This window comes from Grammomys surdaster, unplaced genomic scaffold (assembly GCF_004785775.1).
Source record: "Grammomys surdaster isolate TR1022 unplaced genomic scaffold, NIH_TR_1.0 199, whole genome shotgun sequence".
Classification (NCBI taxonomy): domain Eukaryota; kingdom Metazoa; phylum Chordata; class Mammalia; order Rodentia; family Muridae; genus Grammomys; species Grammomys surdaster.
The window spans coordinates 5,257,424-5,273,881 of record NW_021604644.1 but is presented as its reverse complement, the minus strand read 5'-3'; the positions used below and the strand labels follow the sequence as shown (position 1 = coordinate 5,273,881).

At 50.5% G+C, this 16,458-nt stretch overlaps 1 protein-coding gene across 2 annotated transcripts in view; it reads left to right on the top strand.

Annotated features, from left to right (window-relative positions):
* Window positions 1-4,531: 4,531 nt before the first annotated feature.
* Window positions 4,532-16,458, top strand: part of Glipr2 (GLI pathogenesis related 2) — a 19,354-nt gene continuing 7,427 nt past the window's right edge. The window contains exons 1-4 of one of the 2 annotated variants that reach the window (XM_028770244.1): window positions 4,532-4,604; window positions 13,673-13,781; window positions 14,171-14,274; window positions 15,908-15,985. In XM_028770244.1, coding sequence (XP_028626077.1) covers window positions 4,592-4,604; window positions 13,673-13,781; window positions 14,171-14,274; window positions 15,908-15,985 — 304 coding nt within the window. In that variant the 5' untranslated portion in view covers window positions 4,532-4,591. The remainder of the gene's footprint in view (window positions 4,605-13,672; window positions 13,782-14,170; window positions 14,275-15,907; window positions 15,986-16,458) is intronic. The other variant, XM_028770245.1, reaches the window with a different exon arrangement.

Genomic DNA, 16,458 nt, shown 5'->3' with positions numbered 1-16,458 from the left:
GGGGGGGGAGCCCGCAGATAGCCCAGTGGGGGACACTGCTTGTTGTCAAGCTTGACTGTCTGAGTTCAGTCACAGAGTCCCCATGGTTGGAGGAAACCAGCTTCAGCAAGTTGTCTCCAGACATCCAACTTTAACCGGCAGTGATGCATGCACCTCCCAGCACGCATATGCGCACACGCACACTCGAATTAATTCTTTTTCATTTGAGTTGACAACCAGGAAGTGGCACCTGAGTAGAGAAGGCAGGTCACTGGGGGTGTGACCTTTGGAACTTCCCAGCCCCTTCCTGCTGCTATTCCTCCCCACTTCCTATCTTCTGCTTTGCATGGCTTCTCCACCCACAATGGATTGAAGGCTTTGAAACTGAGACCAAAATAAACAGTTCCTCTCTACACTGTCTTCTCAGGAATTTTGGTCACAGAGATACATGACCATCTCTTTTACAGAGGGGGAAACTGAGTCAACTCACTTGTTTCCGTCCATACATTGTTCCACAGAGTTCCTTTTTGGTTTTTGTCTTGTTTGCTGCTTTGGGGGGTTTTTCTTTGGGGGGGAGTTGGTTGGTTGTTTTTGAGTCAGGGTTTCACTATGTAGCCCTGGTTGACCTGGAATTCACTTACATATACCAGGCTGGCCTTGAGGTGTCTGTCCCACTCCCTGCTCAGGCTCTGACTCCTCACAGTGTTTGCTCTTCCTCCTGTTGCCTCAACCTTCCTAGTCACAGAGCATTGAGGAGTTTGCATACCCTCAAACTTAAAAGAATAAGCCCTTCTTTGAAGACCTAAGTTGCTTCTTATCAAGTATTCTGTCACGCTAGTGAAGGTTTTCAAATGTATCAAAACCAAGCTCTACGCCAGTAAAGGTCAATGCTACAAACCATAAGTAACTTTGGGGGTTTTGGGGTTTGGTTTGGTTTGGTTTGGTTTGGTTTGGTTTGGTTTCGGTTTGTTTTTGTTTGTTTTGCTGTATACAGTAATAGTCTTCTGAGCTTATTGGAAAAGGAAAAAAGTTAAAAGATACATGTTAGATGGCCTGGGCTGGGGACAGACAGTTCAGCTCAGAGGTGGCTTGCCTAACCTGTGCAAGGCCCTAGGTCCACGTCAGTACTACAATAAACAAACAAACCAAGCTAGAATGCTGCACTACTGTCAAAAAACATATAATTCACAGAAGAAATGTGAACACACACACATAGAGAGAGAGAAAGAGTGCGATCTGGGGTGGGTGGGGTCAATTTATCAAGATGACAAAAGTCATAAATGTTAATGTTCAAATAAAAAGGTCCAAAGTGTATGAAGCAAACGGATAGAATCTCTGTCCCCCTCTTACAGTTTGAGATATGAGGTCCCAGCTGTCCTGCTGCCATGCCTTGACTCTGCCATCATGAACAATAATCCTCTGTAAACTCAGTTAACTGTTGTCTTTTATAGGCCACCTTGATTACCCGTAGTATCATAGCAATAGAACAGTAGCTAATTCCGATGCTGAACCGGAGGGGAACTTGTCTGGGGTTAAGGGAAAACTTAAAGCTAGTCAGAAGATCCTGCAAGGGACTGGGACTGAGATAATGTTGCTGGGTGCTTAGTTAAACACACCTTTGCCTCTATTCAAACCTAAACTTCATGGAAGAATCCTAAGATGGACTGGGGACCGGAGATTGTCATGGACGGCTTCCTTCTTCCCAGTGTGACCCATTGATTCAGTCTCCTGTTTCTGTGTTGTGTGGCTGGGAATATCTTCCTTTCATCTTAGTCCAGGTGCTTCATTAATCTGTCAGCCTTGCTTTCCTGACTATGAACAGAGGACACTGTTGAGCCACCAACACACAAGGCTGAAAGCCTGCCGTTTTTATAGTATTCTGGGCATTACACCGACAAGAAGAATCAGTGCACCTCACCAGGCACTTCTGCTGTTTGCTCTTCTCTTCCTGGAGAGGCGGGGAGAGCCTCAGAGCAAACACATGCTTGTACGGAGGTCATTGCGACTGGAAAGTCCTCTTTCTGCTTTTCACAAAGAAGACGTAGAGAGAAGAAAAAAAAAAAATTCCGGAGCAACAGGTTAATCGCACTAATAAAAACAAGGAAGAAGCAGAGAGAACCACAGGCTCACTCTTCTTGCTAGATCATAATCAGAGCTCCAGTACCAGAACCAGAACTGACAAGCCTCACAAGATAGTGGTAAATCTCGTTTGCTTAGTGAAGGGGGGAGGGGGCAAAGCTTCCCTAGGCTACACCTTAAGGCTCGAAGTTCTTAAATGAGACAAATCCAACAAAAACTGGAGTCGGAAGAATAAGGAGTACAAGGCCATCCTCAGCTACATGGCTAGTTTGACGTGAGGCCAGGCTAGGTAACAAAACAGAAATTGGGTTCATCACTCTTCTTGGTGCCTGATGTTTGGTATGGCTTGTCTCTTATCTGTCTGCTGGCTAAGGCATCGCCTTCCTTCCCAGCCGCCCAGCCCCCCTTAGTGGACATCAGTTTTGGCAGCTCGTAAATCTGTTTGGCGAACTACTGGCCTGCTGCTGGTAAAGCTGGCTCACAGAGCATACAGCACACCAACCATGGACGGCACTGACCAGAGCAGGAATCTAGCCTAGCCAGGACTCCAGCCCTCTCACCTTCTGAAGACACTTCTGAACACCGTGTACGTACAGCTGATGCTTGTCCTCTGCACACAGAAGATGAGTCCTCCGTGCTCAGCTGTTTCCTTATGGCCTTGTAGTTCTGGTTCCTCTGAAATAGCTTTCTAGAGATTCTAGGTGTGATAGGGATTCCTCCTGAGTCATTTGATCATTTCGATGGGAATTTGTCAGCAAAATGAGGCAGAGAATTGAACTCAGGGTCGGAATCCCAACCTAGCACTAAAAGTTCCTTTAAGTCAGATAGGCACCAGTGTCCACTCTACTCCTGTTTGGAAGTACTAGGAGTCAGGAAGCATATTTACTGGCCATGGAGGAGGAATATTGGAGGGGGGACAAGGCAGTCTTTAGCTCTGCGCTAACCTACTGGATACACCTGAGCCTCCGTGCTGCAGGTTCTGGCCAGGTGTGGTGGTACAGACCTGACCTACAGTAGTAGACTGTACATGGAGACTTGTCTGACAAACAATAACCTAAAAACAAAATACACTTAAAGTCATAGAATGTGTACTGCTGGGGGTGCCTGTGTCTACAGTACTAGGAGGTAGAAGCAGGAAGATCAGAACTTTAAAATCATTCTCAGCTACACAGGGACTCCCAGAGCAGCTGAGGCTACAGAAAATCCTGTCTCAAAATGTAAACTAAAAAAGATAAGAGAAGGGGGCTGGAGAGATGGCTCAGTGGTTAAGGGCACTGACTGCTCTTCCAGAGGTCCTAAGTTCAAATCCCAGCAACCACATGGTGGCTCACAACCATCCGTATTGAGATTTGATGCCCTCTTCTGGTGTGTCTGAAGACAGCTACAGTGTACTCATAAGTAAAATAAATAAATCTTTAAAAAAAAAAAAAGATAAGAGAAGATAACGTACCTAGTGGGATGGCTTATCAGATAAAGACCAAATTTAATCCCCAGTACTCATGTTAGTGGAAAGAAAGAACAGATTCTCTGACTTCCACACATGCCACGCCACTCCAACACCCAGACATATGAATGGCCCCACTGAAAACACACACACACACAATGAAACAAATGTAAAGATAAAGCCTTACCCGAGATCTGCGAGGTTCTGTTTCCCAAGTGCTAAGAATAAAGTCATGTGCCACTATGTCTGGCTCAAATAAGTGTATTTTTAAAATATATATGTACCAAGGGAGGGGGAGGCAAACTGTCCTTGTAATCTGTGAATCATTAAACTTTTTATGGTGAGAAAAATGTGTTTGGGATTAACCAGGGGGACTCGGTTTAGATGATGCCAGTGTGTGGGGGTGCAGGATCCAAACTCGGTGGGGAATTTGGGTTGGTCTCAAAGGCAATGGGGGGGGGGGGGTCAAAAGGATAGATCCAAGTCGGGCAGTGTGCACCACCCTGGGGCTGCTGGAGCTGGAGGGCTGGGAAGGGTTCAGTTACAACCTGGGGGAGCATAGCGGGCGGGTGTCCAAAGAAGCCGTGGTTGGAGCGCGGTGTCACTGGGAAGGGGAAGCAGAACACTGGGGATCTGGGAGGGGGGTGGTGTCGCCGAAGACTGAATCTGGGAGGGTACCGACCCCTGGTGGCGCCGGAAGGAACCGTACCTCTCCAGGCCAAGTGAGCACAGCAGTCTTCTTGTCCCGGTCGCGCGGGAACCGTAGGGAACTACAAGGGTGGCGCTCTCCCCTAGGTCTTGCGCGCGCACGTTCAGCTCTGGGAGAAGAGGCACGCTCAGAACCAGCCTCCCTATCCGCCTCTGGACCGCCCTAGCCAGCGGCGGAATCCCACCCGGCTAAATGAATTCTAGGGGTGGCCCCCCGCGCCTCCGCCTGCAGCTGCCTTTGCCTTATAAGGCGGGGCCGGGCGGCGCCGGGGGAGTGGCTGTGGCCGCCCCTGCCCCTCCCGGCCCCGGCCAGCTGCTGGGACCCGCTACCCGGCGCAGCGCAACGCAGCCGCAGCAGAGTCGAGGAACTCACAGCAGGCCATGGGCAAATCAGGTGAGCCACCCAGACGGCCCGCCTGGGAGCGGGGATAGCACCTGGACCCTCGCCGTCACCCTGCCCCATCTGGGGCATGATCCCCTGGGAACCCCTGGAAGGTTCCCGTCACTCTCGCTGCAATGCGGGACCTCTGAGGGGTGCGGGATGGAGAGCTTAGCAAAGCGCTCCAAGAAGCAGCTAAGCTGTTTCTAGTTCCAACCTGGAGGCGGAGGTAGCGGTAAGAACACCAGCTAGGAGAGAAAGAAAGAAGGGGATGAGATGGAGGGTCCCACTGGCTGCGAGCCAGGGATTGCGTCAGTGAGAGTTTCCAAGCGCTGATGGGGATAGCTGTCGGAGTCTGCCAAGGCGTGGCTATGCTTTGTTCCAGAGGAGGACAAAGTTACAGTGGGAAAAAGTCACCAAACCGTGGCAGCATCCCAGGCTGCGAAGCAGCTAGTCTGGTTCCACCCAACTAAAGGCAGCTCTGAGACTCCTTTTCGGTTTCTTCTGGCTCGTCTCCTGAGTCCCCTCTGTGTCAGGTTGGGTGCTGTGCAGAGCTGCTCCCTGTGATCTGTGCCCTGCTGACGCCCGCACTCACTACTCTGGCTGTAAAGTTTAAGTTTCTGAAATGCAGTGTTCCTGTCGCTCCCTGTTTGCCACCTTCCACCCCATTGTCAGGCCCTCTGGCCACCGGCAGCACCCCCTCTGCCGCACAGCTGTGATGGCTGGCAGTCACTCAGGTCCCTTCCCCTGGGTGTCCCAGCCCAGTCTTCTTCACCACTCCCATCCAGCTTGAAACCCTCCCCATCCTTCTGTGCTCAACTCCTGTGAAGGGGATTCCATCAGTAATCTCTCCCTCCTCCTTCAGAGGGACAGCCCACACCCTGAGTCATTTGTTGTCACTCCTGCATAGACAAGGGACAGGTGGGCAATAGATCTTCTTGCCTCAGACTCCTCCCTCCTGGGCACCAAGGCTTCCTATTTATTAGGACGTCATTCCTGCCTCATGGGAGGCTCTAGAGCAGTAGCGCTCAACTTTGCTAATGCTACAACCCTTTAACTCAGTTCCTCACGTGCTGGTGACCCCCTCCCCCCACAAAGTTACATCGTTGCTACTTCATAACTGTAATGTTGATTCTGTCGTGAATCGTAATATAAATATAAGTGATGTGCCACCCTAGGGGTGGTCACTGACCCCAGGGTGTCTCGGCCCACAGGTTGACAACCATTCAATGGAGTCAATAGGCTGTCAGCCTCTGATGAGGACGGCTGAGTCCCTAGAGCTGTCCTCCAGGACCTAGACTCAAGAAATGCATGGGAAGTGTGGTCTTCCTTGACCTGGTCCTAATCTGCTTTTCGTCCAAGTTTAGTGACATTCCTGGCTTTTGATGCTGGACCTATTGATCACTTGCTATGTGATGTTAAGTATATTTTCTTCTCCCTCAGTGCCTCAGTTTACCCATCTGTACAAAGATGGTGTTCCATATGATCCTTTGCAGTGGAAAGGGGGAAAAGGGCCTGTAATTAGAAAAACAAGATGAAAGGTGGGGGTGTGGCAAGTGACAGCAGACCTGGGAAAGCCTTCAGAGAGCTCTACTTGAAAAATTAACTCCTTCCTCTCCATGAGTCAGCCCAGGGATTCTCTAAAGCTTCGTTTCATTTGATTAATATTTATTGTTACTATTATTACTTTAAGACATGGTCTCACTGCTTACCTCTGTCTAGCCTGAAACTTCCTAGGGAGACAAAACTGCTCTCAAACTCACAGAATCACCTGCCTCTGCCTCTCTGGTACTGGGATTAAAAGCGCACCCCCTCTCTGCCCCAGCCCAACGTAGTTTCCAGCTCCTGCTCTAAGATGTAGTTTTCTAGAACTACGCATGTGCTGTCCTCCTGCTACTGTTCTCCCCCATCTCTCTCTGTGCCCCCCCCCTTCAAGCTGTGGTCTCGGTAAAGCGGAGGGACAGCCTGATCTTTGGGGATGTTCATTTGAGTTGTGAAATGATTAAATGAAACTGACTGGGGAAGAGACTCAGGAAGAGATGGGAAATGACCCAAGCCCAAGGTCTGCAAGTGAAGGAGGGTGGGGAAAGCGGAAAGCACAGGAGAGAGGCTCATCAAAGCAGCCAGAAGAAAGTGATCAGATCTAGAGGGTTTGGGGAAATTCTAACTTACTGATGCCAGATGCCACCGAGTGTGGTAGGACCAGTGTGTGGCAGAGAGGAAGATCAGAAGGGAGCTAGAGAGTGGAGAGACTGCCTTCCTACAGACGAAAGTACTGCAAGTACCTAGGGCCATGCTTCTTAAACTTGTGAAAGAAGTAGCCCCGCCCAACAGATTTTATACAACTCCAGGTGTACAGGCTTAAACAAGCATACAAGTCAAATGTTTACTGTTAACAATTCATACGGACATTCGTTTTATTATTGTGTGTGTTCTGTGTGCTCCTGTGTGAGCGAAGGCCAGAGGCAGATACTGGGTGTCCTCAGTCACTCTCTTCCTTATCTTTTCAGACAGGGTCTCCCACTGAATCTGGGGCTGGCTGATTCAGATGGCCTGACTGGCCCCGAGCCCCAGAGCCCCAGGGTCTTCCTTTCTGCCTTCCTAGCTCTAGGGTTACAGGCATTACAGCTGTGCCCAGTTTTATGGTTTGGGTTTGGTTTTTGTTGTTTTTAAATAGAAATCCTGGGAATCCAAACTTAAATCATTTTGCTTGTGTGGCAAGTATTTACCAAAAGCCATTTCCCCTGCTCTAAGAGATTTATTTTAAAAGATAGACACAGACATACACACGCACACACACACACACACACACACACACACACACACATTTGAGACAGTCTCACTGTGTAGCCTTGGCTGTATAGGCTAGGCTAGTCTCAACAAACTCAGAGAGATCCACCTGCCTCTGAGATTAAAGGCATGTGCTATCATACAGAGTTTATCACTGGAATTTCTGTCCTAACTTGAGCCAAAATCCATTCACTGATTTGTTTGTTTCTGGTGCTGGGGATTGAACATGGAAGTATTCTACCACTAACCTGTATCCCCAGATCTCCTGTGGCTTCTTATTGCTCTCAAGCGAATAACTCAACAGCCATTTTTAAAATCAAGCATAATAGGGCCAACAAGATGGGTCAGTGGGTAAAGGCGCTTGCCGCCAAGCCTGAAGACTTGAAATTGACCTGAATGGTAGAGGAAGAGAGTCAACTCCCATAAGTTGTCCTCTGGCCTCTGAACACAGACCATAGTGCTCACACACATCCTGAAAAAATGTAAAGAGGAAGAGGAGGAGGAGGAAGAGGAGGAAGAAGAGGAAGAAGAAGAGGAAGAGGAGGAAGAGGGAAGAGAAGAAACAGGTTTCTAATAAGATAGAATCCAAAGCTATACTAATTTGACTGAGAAATGTCAGAAGAAAAGTGTTTCCAGTAATTAAGCCACTGTGTTTCTATAAGAGCAGAACACTTCATATGTGCAATAAAAGCACGGACATCCATAGCAAATGAGCTGCTTCGAGAAGCGCCTGGTGTGGAGACATGTACATGTGAACCTCATTCAGAACTAAGGCTACAGAGAGACGACCACACAACCTGGCCGAGCACTGTCAGAAGTACCTCAGATCCATTCTCATGCTTTCAAGTCAAGTCTTGGTGGTTGTGCATGCAGAAATCTTTTAATGTTGCCAAAATTTTCACCACCTCCACAGTTGGCAGTGTGCTCACACAGGGTCTTACCTCGCAGTTTAGGAAGCTGTGGCCTAGGACAAAGATGGGAGCCATCAGGGAAGGGGAAGGCAGAGACATGAGTCTGCTGCAAATGGTGCTGATGTAGGTTTCAGTAGAAAAGAAAAGAGGGAGCTGGTGGCAGGAAGCAGGTTCTAGCTGGAGGTCCCGGTGTCACCCGCACAGGCACTCACACTCACTTACTAGTACCCTAGTCCAGCCACACAAGTTTGCCTCTTCTAAGTTCTCAAAAGAGAATGTGACTTTGCTGGCTAACTCAGACCCAGTAAACTTTGTATACAAACTCAACCCTTTAGGGTGGAACAACCTTTTCATAGGGGTGTCTAAGATTATCGGAAAGCACGGATATTTACATTGCAATTCATAACAGTAGCAAAATTACAGTTTTGCAACAAAACGAAGTAGCAACGAAAATAATGTTATGGTTGGGGGTCACTACAACGTGAGGAACTGCACTAAAGATCACAGCATTAGGAAAGTTGAGAGCCATTGCTGTAGGCAGATCGTGCCATGGGCAAGCCTTGCGTGAGCAGCCTGAGCAGGCACTGCTGTCTGACAGCTTCGGTCATTTAAGGACTGTGTGTGTACACCGTCATCTTTCAAACAGGTCTGCTTGGAGAAGGCCATCTCCAAGAAATGGGTCCCTTGCCACAGGCCACTAAGAAACTCTTGCTTGCCTGTTCTCACCATCGAGGGGGGATGTTGGATGTCAAGTAGCAAGTGTACAAAAGTGAAGGCAGGAGAGGAGGAGGGGAGGGAGGTGCTTACCTCTGGCTTTAACCCAGCCCGCTGGGTCTGAGTGACCTGAGGCAATTCATATGCTGCCCCAGATATGACTCCTCATTCGGAAACAAGGACAGGGATCTACTCCTAGTTCTGTCTCTGTACCTGATGTGAATAACTTATTTGTCTGTTCACTCACTTAATGAATTTCCAGGCTTGGAAGAACTCAGATACCTTACAAACAGTTGTTTTCCCTCCTGTTATCCACTCCCTACTCTTCATGAAGATGCAAAACCAGTTTTTTCTAGAGCAATTTGCTTTTCAGCCTCTTGTCCAGAGGATGGAGGGACCTGTGCACATCTTTTGTGGGGAGTCTGGAGAGGGGAGCAGAACAGGACAGTGAGGCCTCGGGGAAGAGGTGCTGAGGGAAGACGCTGCCTGCCAAAAGCATGGGTGTGGGGGCTGAAGACAGACCTCAGAATTCCTTCACTTTTCTCAGGCCCCTAAAAGATCTCAAAAGACCTGGAGTGGCCCCACCTAGAACATCCAGCCTTGCAGCTGTCCTGCCGTCCCCTTTGTTCTATGCAGCCTCCATGGTCTCCTGCAGCCCCAAGATGGCGGAGGCCTCTCAGGCAGACCTACCCAGCTCTGAGGACACTCTTGAGAAATGTACTTGTTTCTTCTTTCCTTCCTTCCTCATCTCTCCTGTGAGAGATTGGAGACAGCTACCAGGTTGGGATCCTTTCTCCTATTGTTTGCTTCAGTTGTCCCCCTGAAGTTGAACTTCGGAACAGGGCCTTGCTTCAGACCTAGATCCTTCCTGATGACACCCCTGGACCAGCAAGGGAAACTGGGCAGGTCACCTCCCTTGCACAGCACATTCTTTCTAGTCTAGTCATGAAGGTGGGGAGGAAAGGATGCTCCAAGGGGTGGTGAGCCACTAGTGAGCTCTCCAAGGCTCAGTGGGAGACAAGAAGGAAGCACAAGCCCGGGGCAGATGGGTTTGCCTGTCCCTCTTTCTGGCTCCTTAGCAATACTGAATGTGGCTCCCTGCTCTTCCTCCATCGTGGGGCAGCTTAGGGTCTGCTCTGCCTGCCCGTGGGCGGGAGGTTTTACTCTGACTTTATCTGTATTCTTGGGTTTTTCTATAGAAGCAGGGTGTGCCCCTCGCTGGGTGTGGTCACCAGTGATAACTTGCCTCCTAGGGCTCTTGTCCTGTTCAGAGTAGGAGGGGACTCCTAAGAGAACCCTAAGTGTCTGAAGGGGCCTCTGGCTTCCAGCTAAGGGAATCAAGAGAGCCCTCCTCTCTGGAGACTTTGTGATCTCCTGCAGAGGCCCTGGCTGAGGGACCTGGCCCTGCTGGAGTCTGTGCCTGGTGTCAGCTCCTGGCACTGATCTTGTGTTGGTTCATGAACTTTCACTTTTGTTCCTTGGAACTTCCCCCGTTCTGGGAGTACATTGACCTAGTTTTTAAAGGCCTTATATGTCTCTGCTAAAGAGTCGACAGGACCTCCAGCACAACAGGTCCAGTACTGACTGACCCCAACACCCACGCCGCTTTAAAGTGGCTCCCTTTCTCCTGGCCCTTTCTGCACCCTTGGCCTCCTCCCCCTCCTCCTCCTGCCTCCTGATCCCGAACACTTTTCCAGGGAGCTCTGGACAGTGTGCATGTCACCGAGTCTCAAGAGTCCCTCACGGTGTCCCACCAGACCTTCCCCCGCCTGTCTGAGACTGGAAGCCCTGGCTGTGTCTATCACTGAGACAGGGTGCCTCCCTCACTGTGACCACGTGGCTCATTCAAGCCCCTGTTTTATTGCCCTGCCTATTTACTGAAGGGCGGGGAAGCTCCTGGAAGTTTAGGTCAGCTCTTCATCTCTGTCACCCACACCCATGGAAACTTACAAGGATGGAGACTAACTTGCCCGCAGGCCCCAGAGGCAGGTCGCTTGCCACTTTCTCTGGGGAAGCCCCTTCTGTCTTCAGAAAGTCCTAACAGTCCTGGCAGAAGCACATATTTCCTAAAGAGAGATACAGACTTCAGAAAGCAGACTTTGGGGACAGTGAAGCCAAGGAACTGGAATGTCCCAGGAGTCTCATGCTGGGGGAAAGAAAAGGCTGTAGCCCCAGTGCCAGCCAGGGGGAGGGACTTACCTTCCAGGAAGAGACTTCCTAGAGTCCTGACAACTTGAAAAGAGCTGACATGTGGGCCAACCTTGGGCCAGAACTACTTCCTTATACACACTTTGCCTGTCGTTTAAACCCAGACTTCAGTGTGGCCACGTTGTCACCCTTCTCTGCTTTCCCACTATTATCTTGGAGTTCTGAAACAGGAAGAGCCATCATGGAGTCCTGAAAATGAGGTGGACCCTTACTTCTCAGAGATCCCAGGGCCCCACCTTGTTCCCTTAGACCTCCAGTAACATTTTCACTGGGAGAGAGGACCTTCCTAGTCTTGCCTAAACTGTCATCCCGCCCTGTCTACCCGCTGGCTTCAGCTTTGTCCTATAGGATCCCAGAATTCACCAGAATTCTCCCACCCAAGTGTGTCCCCCGATCTCAGCTCCAGGATAAAGAGCCCGGTGGGTGCTTACTCTCACAGGACCCCACTCTAACCTCCTGCACGCACTTCTGGCTCTGTCCTCTCTGCCTCTTGTGCAAGGCAGGGTGGCGCACCCTTGGCCTAGGGGCCTGTGTGGTTCTGGTTACCACATCATCCTGCTGGCTCCTTAGCTCAAGAGACCCAGCTTGTGACTTGTTTCCAGGCGTTGCCCTCATTCCCATTACCCCCCACTCCCCGTAGTTTTTGAAAGACTGTGATTTGATGTCCCCTGTTCCACGTCAGCATGCCAAACCTGAAACCCACCCTCAGATGCTCCATGCGTGCCTGCCTAGTGTCAGATGGATCCACACTGCCTGGGAGGCAGCTCCAGGATCTTTTCACTTTGCAAACTCTGCACTTATTAAACACCACCTGTTTCCTCCTACCTCAGGACACCTGATCTCCGTCTTTCTTCTCACAAGGGTGTGGACCTCTTCTGACCACCAGGACCCGAGGGTTTCGGGTTGTGACTCCACCCTGTTACCATGTTACCTTCTGTTCACATCCCCCACCTGTTACCCCAAACCTCACAAATAGGTTCAGAGCCCCTTTCAACCCTGCCTCACCACATGTCCTGAAACTGGATCTCCTACGCAGTCTTGCTGGACCCTACAGTCCTCAAGGGCAGTCTACTTCCTCTGTAACTTGTTAGAAAGTCCTAGGACACCGTGATCACCAACCATGACCTTCATTTCTTCCTCCTTCCTGCCTGCAGTTAGCCCTGAACACTTCCTTCATGACTGTAGCTACATGCTTCCTACCCTGACAAGGTAGACTCTTAGCAGATAGGACCAGTCTGGTGCTCACTCATAGACCTGCCCTGCACCCCATGTCTCCAGAGGGGGTTGGATTCCTAGGTTCCCAAGGCTGTCCGTGGTGTGTGATCCTACCCAGGTTCCCCTTGCACTATGACGAGTCTGCTTTACATGACCCTCGCCGTTCTCTGCCTGCATCACATGGGACTGTGTTCAGGGAGCAGGCAAGTAGATTAGTGCTGGACTGGATGAATGGTCAATCCTCCGGTAGGCTATGCTGCTGTGCTGCGTTGGTGGATGGGTAGATGTTGGCAATGGAGGAATGCACAGATGCTGATGCTGGGTAGATGGAAAGCAGACGGATGCTTGGTGCGCAGTGGTTTGTTGGAGGGGCTGATGGGTGCTTAGGGGGTCGGAAGCAGTGTGGGTTTTGTCCACTCTTGACCTCCCTGCCCTCCATCCCCTGTTTCCCTAACCCCAGTCCTCTGGATGTTAACTTTGCTGAATTCGTGATTCAGGTGGGCACAGGCTCTTCCCTCCCCACAGTCCCAGCCAGCTTATCCTGCCCTCCTTCCCCATCACCACAGTGTCCTTGTCCCTATGCTCTCAGTCCATCCCTCAAGGCTGCTGCCACTGATCCTCTTTCTTTAGTTGTTACTATCTGACTCTCTCTCTCTCTCTCTCTCTCTCTCTCTCTCTGACTCTCTTCCTCTCTTCTTCCCTCCCTCCCTATCCCACCCCTCTCACTCCTCTGTGTGTGTGTCCCCCTCCTTTTCTCCATCCACTCACGCCTCCTGTATTCACTGGTCCAATATGGTACCACCCACCCTAGCTAAGCTACTTCTCCCTGAGCTCCCAGCTCGTTCCAGACTCCATTGGTCTAGTCTGAGGTATCCAGTCACCTTCAGACATGTTCTTCTAGCAATGTCTGACCAGCCCTGTTCCTTCCTCAGAACCTCTCAGCGGCCAGCAACAGCTCTCTGAATCTGGGTAGTCCCCTGCTTTTGCTCAGTTGTGTCCCGTTGCCTCAGATAAAGATTCAGATCCCCAACAAGGCCCAGAAGATCCAAATCTACAGAATTCTGATCTGCAGAAGGTGATGGTGGTGACAGAGGCAGAATGAACATTGGTGTGCAACACGGCTAATGTGACCAGGATGAAGAGGAAGGGAGGGGCCGGCAGTCTCTGTGTCCTGAAGTGTGCCAATACACCTTTGGTGGGTCTCCCCTCTACACTGAGCTGTTGTCCATTCCTCTCTCATTCCAGCTTCCAAACAGTTTAACAACGAGGTCCTGAAGGCCCACAACGAGTACCGGGCTCAGCACGGTGTCCCGCCACTGAAGCTTTGTAAGAAGCTCAACCGGGAAGCTCAGCAGTGAGTCCTCAGCAGCCATCGGGCTCTGGCTACTTGTGGAGCTGCTTCTGCAGTCATGGAGGCTGCTGGGTGGTTGAAAGGATGTGATTGGGGTACAGTTATAGCCAGACTTAAGGACCCACTCTTTTGCTGGCCCAAGCAAGTCCCTTTGCTCCTGAGAGTCAGTTCAATCTTTTGAAAATGGGATTGTCGGGAGGCCTAGGTTATACAGGACCAGTGTTTCTGCTCTCCATCTGGTTAGCCCAGATAGAAAAGGAGGCTCAGCCATACAAATCTCAGATGTTGGATGGTGTGTGTGTGTGTGTGTGTGTGTGTGTGTGTGTGTGTGTGTGGTGTGGAGGTAAGGGTGTCCCTGGGTTGGGCCTGCTCTAAGAAGATGCATTATGCAGGTATTCGGAAGCCCTGGCCAGCACAAGAATTCTCAAGCACAGCCCAGAGTCCAGTCGTGGCCAGTGTGGGGAGAACCTTGCGTGGGCATCCTACGATCAGACAGGTAGGACATTCTCAGCTCCTCCTGTGCTCAGCTAGACCTGGGATGAGGCTTCTGGGGACTCCTCCTGACGCTGCCCTTCATGGTTCAGTGATGGTGGAGCCACAGGCCCAGGAAGGGAGAGAGAACCCCTGAATTCTCTGCATCTGTGCCTGGGCTGACCACAGTAGCTGGCCCACAGCCAGTAGGCCGGTATAGAGATGAGTCAGACTAGACAGCTCGGGTGAAGAAGTCAAAGTCAGCGGCGTGGGCGCTGGAGACTACAACATCTGTATGACTTCAGCCTGCTTCTGTGACACCAGAGCACCCTTGTGCTTTACTAAATTATTTATTTGTGTACTGTAGGTGTATTGCTTTCATAATCAGAAAGAAAAAAAACCAAATTGAGCATTTTTCTTTAAAAAAAATGAAAGAAAAAAGGAAGAAAAAGAAAAAAGATGATTTTTCTGCCCAGGACCTGGGAGGGAATGACCCCACCCCCACTGAACAAACATTCTTGAGTCTCTATCTCCTGCAGCCCTGAGGTAGCTTTTTAGGAAAATAGTGAGAGCTGTGACTATCTCTGGAGCTTTCTCCAAAGCCCAGAAGCGAATGACTCCTTTCCCTCCCCCGCCTCACATTCCCGGAAGCTCCCAAAGGGATTCCCCAAATGCCTGGTTTCCCTAGCGTCACCCCCCAACCCCACAACACACACACACCAGCTGTCTCCTCCCCAAAAGCCATGTGCCTGGAAGGCAGCTGGTGGGCGGGGCCTCTGGGCCTCTTCCTCAGCCTACAGACTCTGGGCCCAGGCTCTGGCCTCTCCTGACTAGAAGGGTGCTGGGTGGATGCAGACTTGATAGGACCCCAGGAATGCTCTTCTATCCAGAGTGACCTTATGCTGGATCCCAGGGCACCATGATCAAGCCAGTACTCTCTCTGGCCATTCCTACACAAAGAAGTTTGGGTTGATGTACCCTGGTTACATACTAGAATCTTTGGGGAGCTTAGAATACTTCCCAGCTCCCGGGTCTCTCCTCTTGAGAAAACAGTACAGTTGATCTCAAAGAGGACCCCGGCCTCAGCTTTTTATAAATGGTCCCTGGGGTGACTCGTCTTGACATCTATGTCCTGATGGAGCTGTGGCTCTGAGATCAACAGATCCTAGGAAATGCTTCCTTAACCACACTGACAGTGGATGCTCAAGATGAAGGTCCTTCTAATGGCAGTGAGGACCCTTGGCCTACTGGCTCAGCTCCCTTTATTCCTATGGGTATTTTAGAAACAGACCCCAGGTGGGATGGGGACAGGCTCCCAGAAATTCAAAACATCGCTAGAAGATCTTTGGGATGCACTGTGTCTCACCTCTCCGTTGCAGAGGTCCAGAGCAGGGAAAGCCTTGTCCAGAATGCCACAGTGGTTCAGTGGCAAGATGTAGGGCTAGCTCATCTGGGGACCCTTGACCCCAGTGCTCAACTCAACCCAGTGAAAGCATCTTCCTGAGTCCCCTGGAGTCTGCAGGGAGTAACCCTGATGTTTTACCTCACTGATGCTTTGTCAGACATCCAGTGTGGAATGGGGGTTTGGGGTTTGGGAAAGAAGATGGAGGGGGTGTATAGACTTTATTGCTGAGCCCTCAAGTGTCTTTTCTGTACAGGAAAGGACGTGGCTGATAGGTGGTACAGTGAAATCAAGAGCTACAACTTCCAGCAGCCTGGTTTTACCTCAGGGACTGGTGAGTAGAGGACTTGGGTTGAATGTCAGCCTACGCCATCTTCAGAGAGTTCTCTTTCCCTCCTGAATTGGTTCAGCCATACTTCTCAGCTTTAACTTCGCCCAGAACACAAAGTTTCCCTCTCCCAGCACCTGCCCACTTCACCCCCACCATCCCAGACCTGTACCCTTTCCTCATCTAAGGGCACCAAGGATGCTGATCCTGACCCCTGACATCACACCCCAGCCAGCTCTAAACTGAGCATGTTCCTTCAGTGTTTCTTTCTTGAACTGATATCTGAGCACATATGACCAACTGCTCATCCTGCCTCTGGTGTCTCTCCTGCCTCAGCTGCTCTCCTAGTTACACTGCTGCGGCTCCCTGGGGGCAGTTCAGAAAGGGTCAGGCTTGCCTTTACCTCCCACTTCTTCATACACACGCACACAGACACAGAGAGAGAGAGAGAGAGAGAGAGAGAGAGAGAGAGAGAGAGA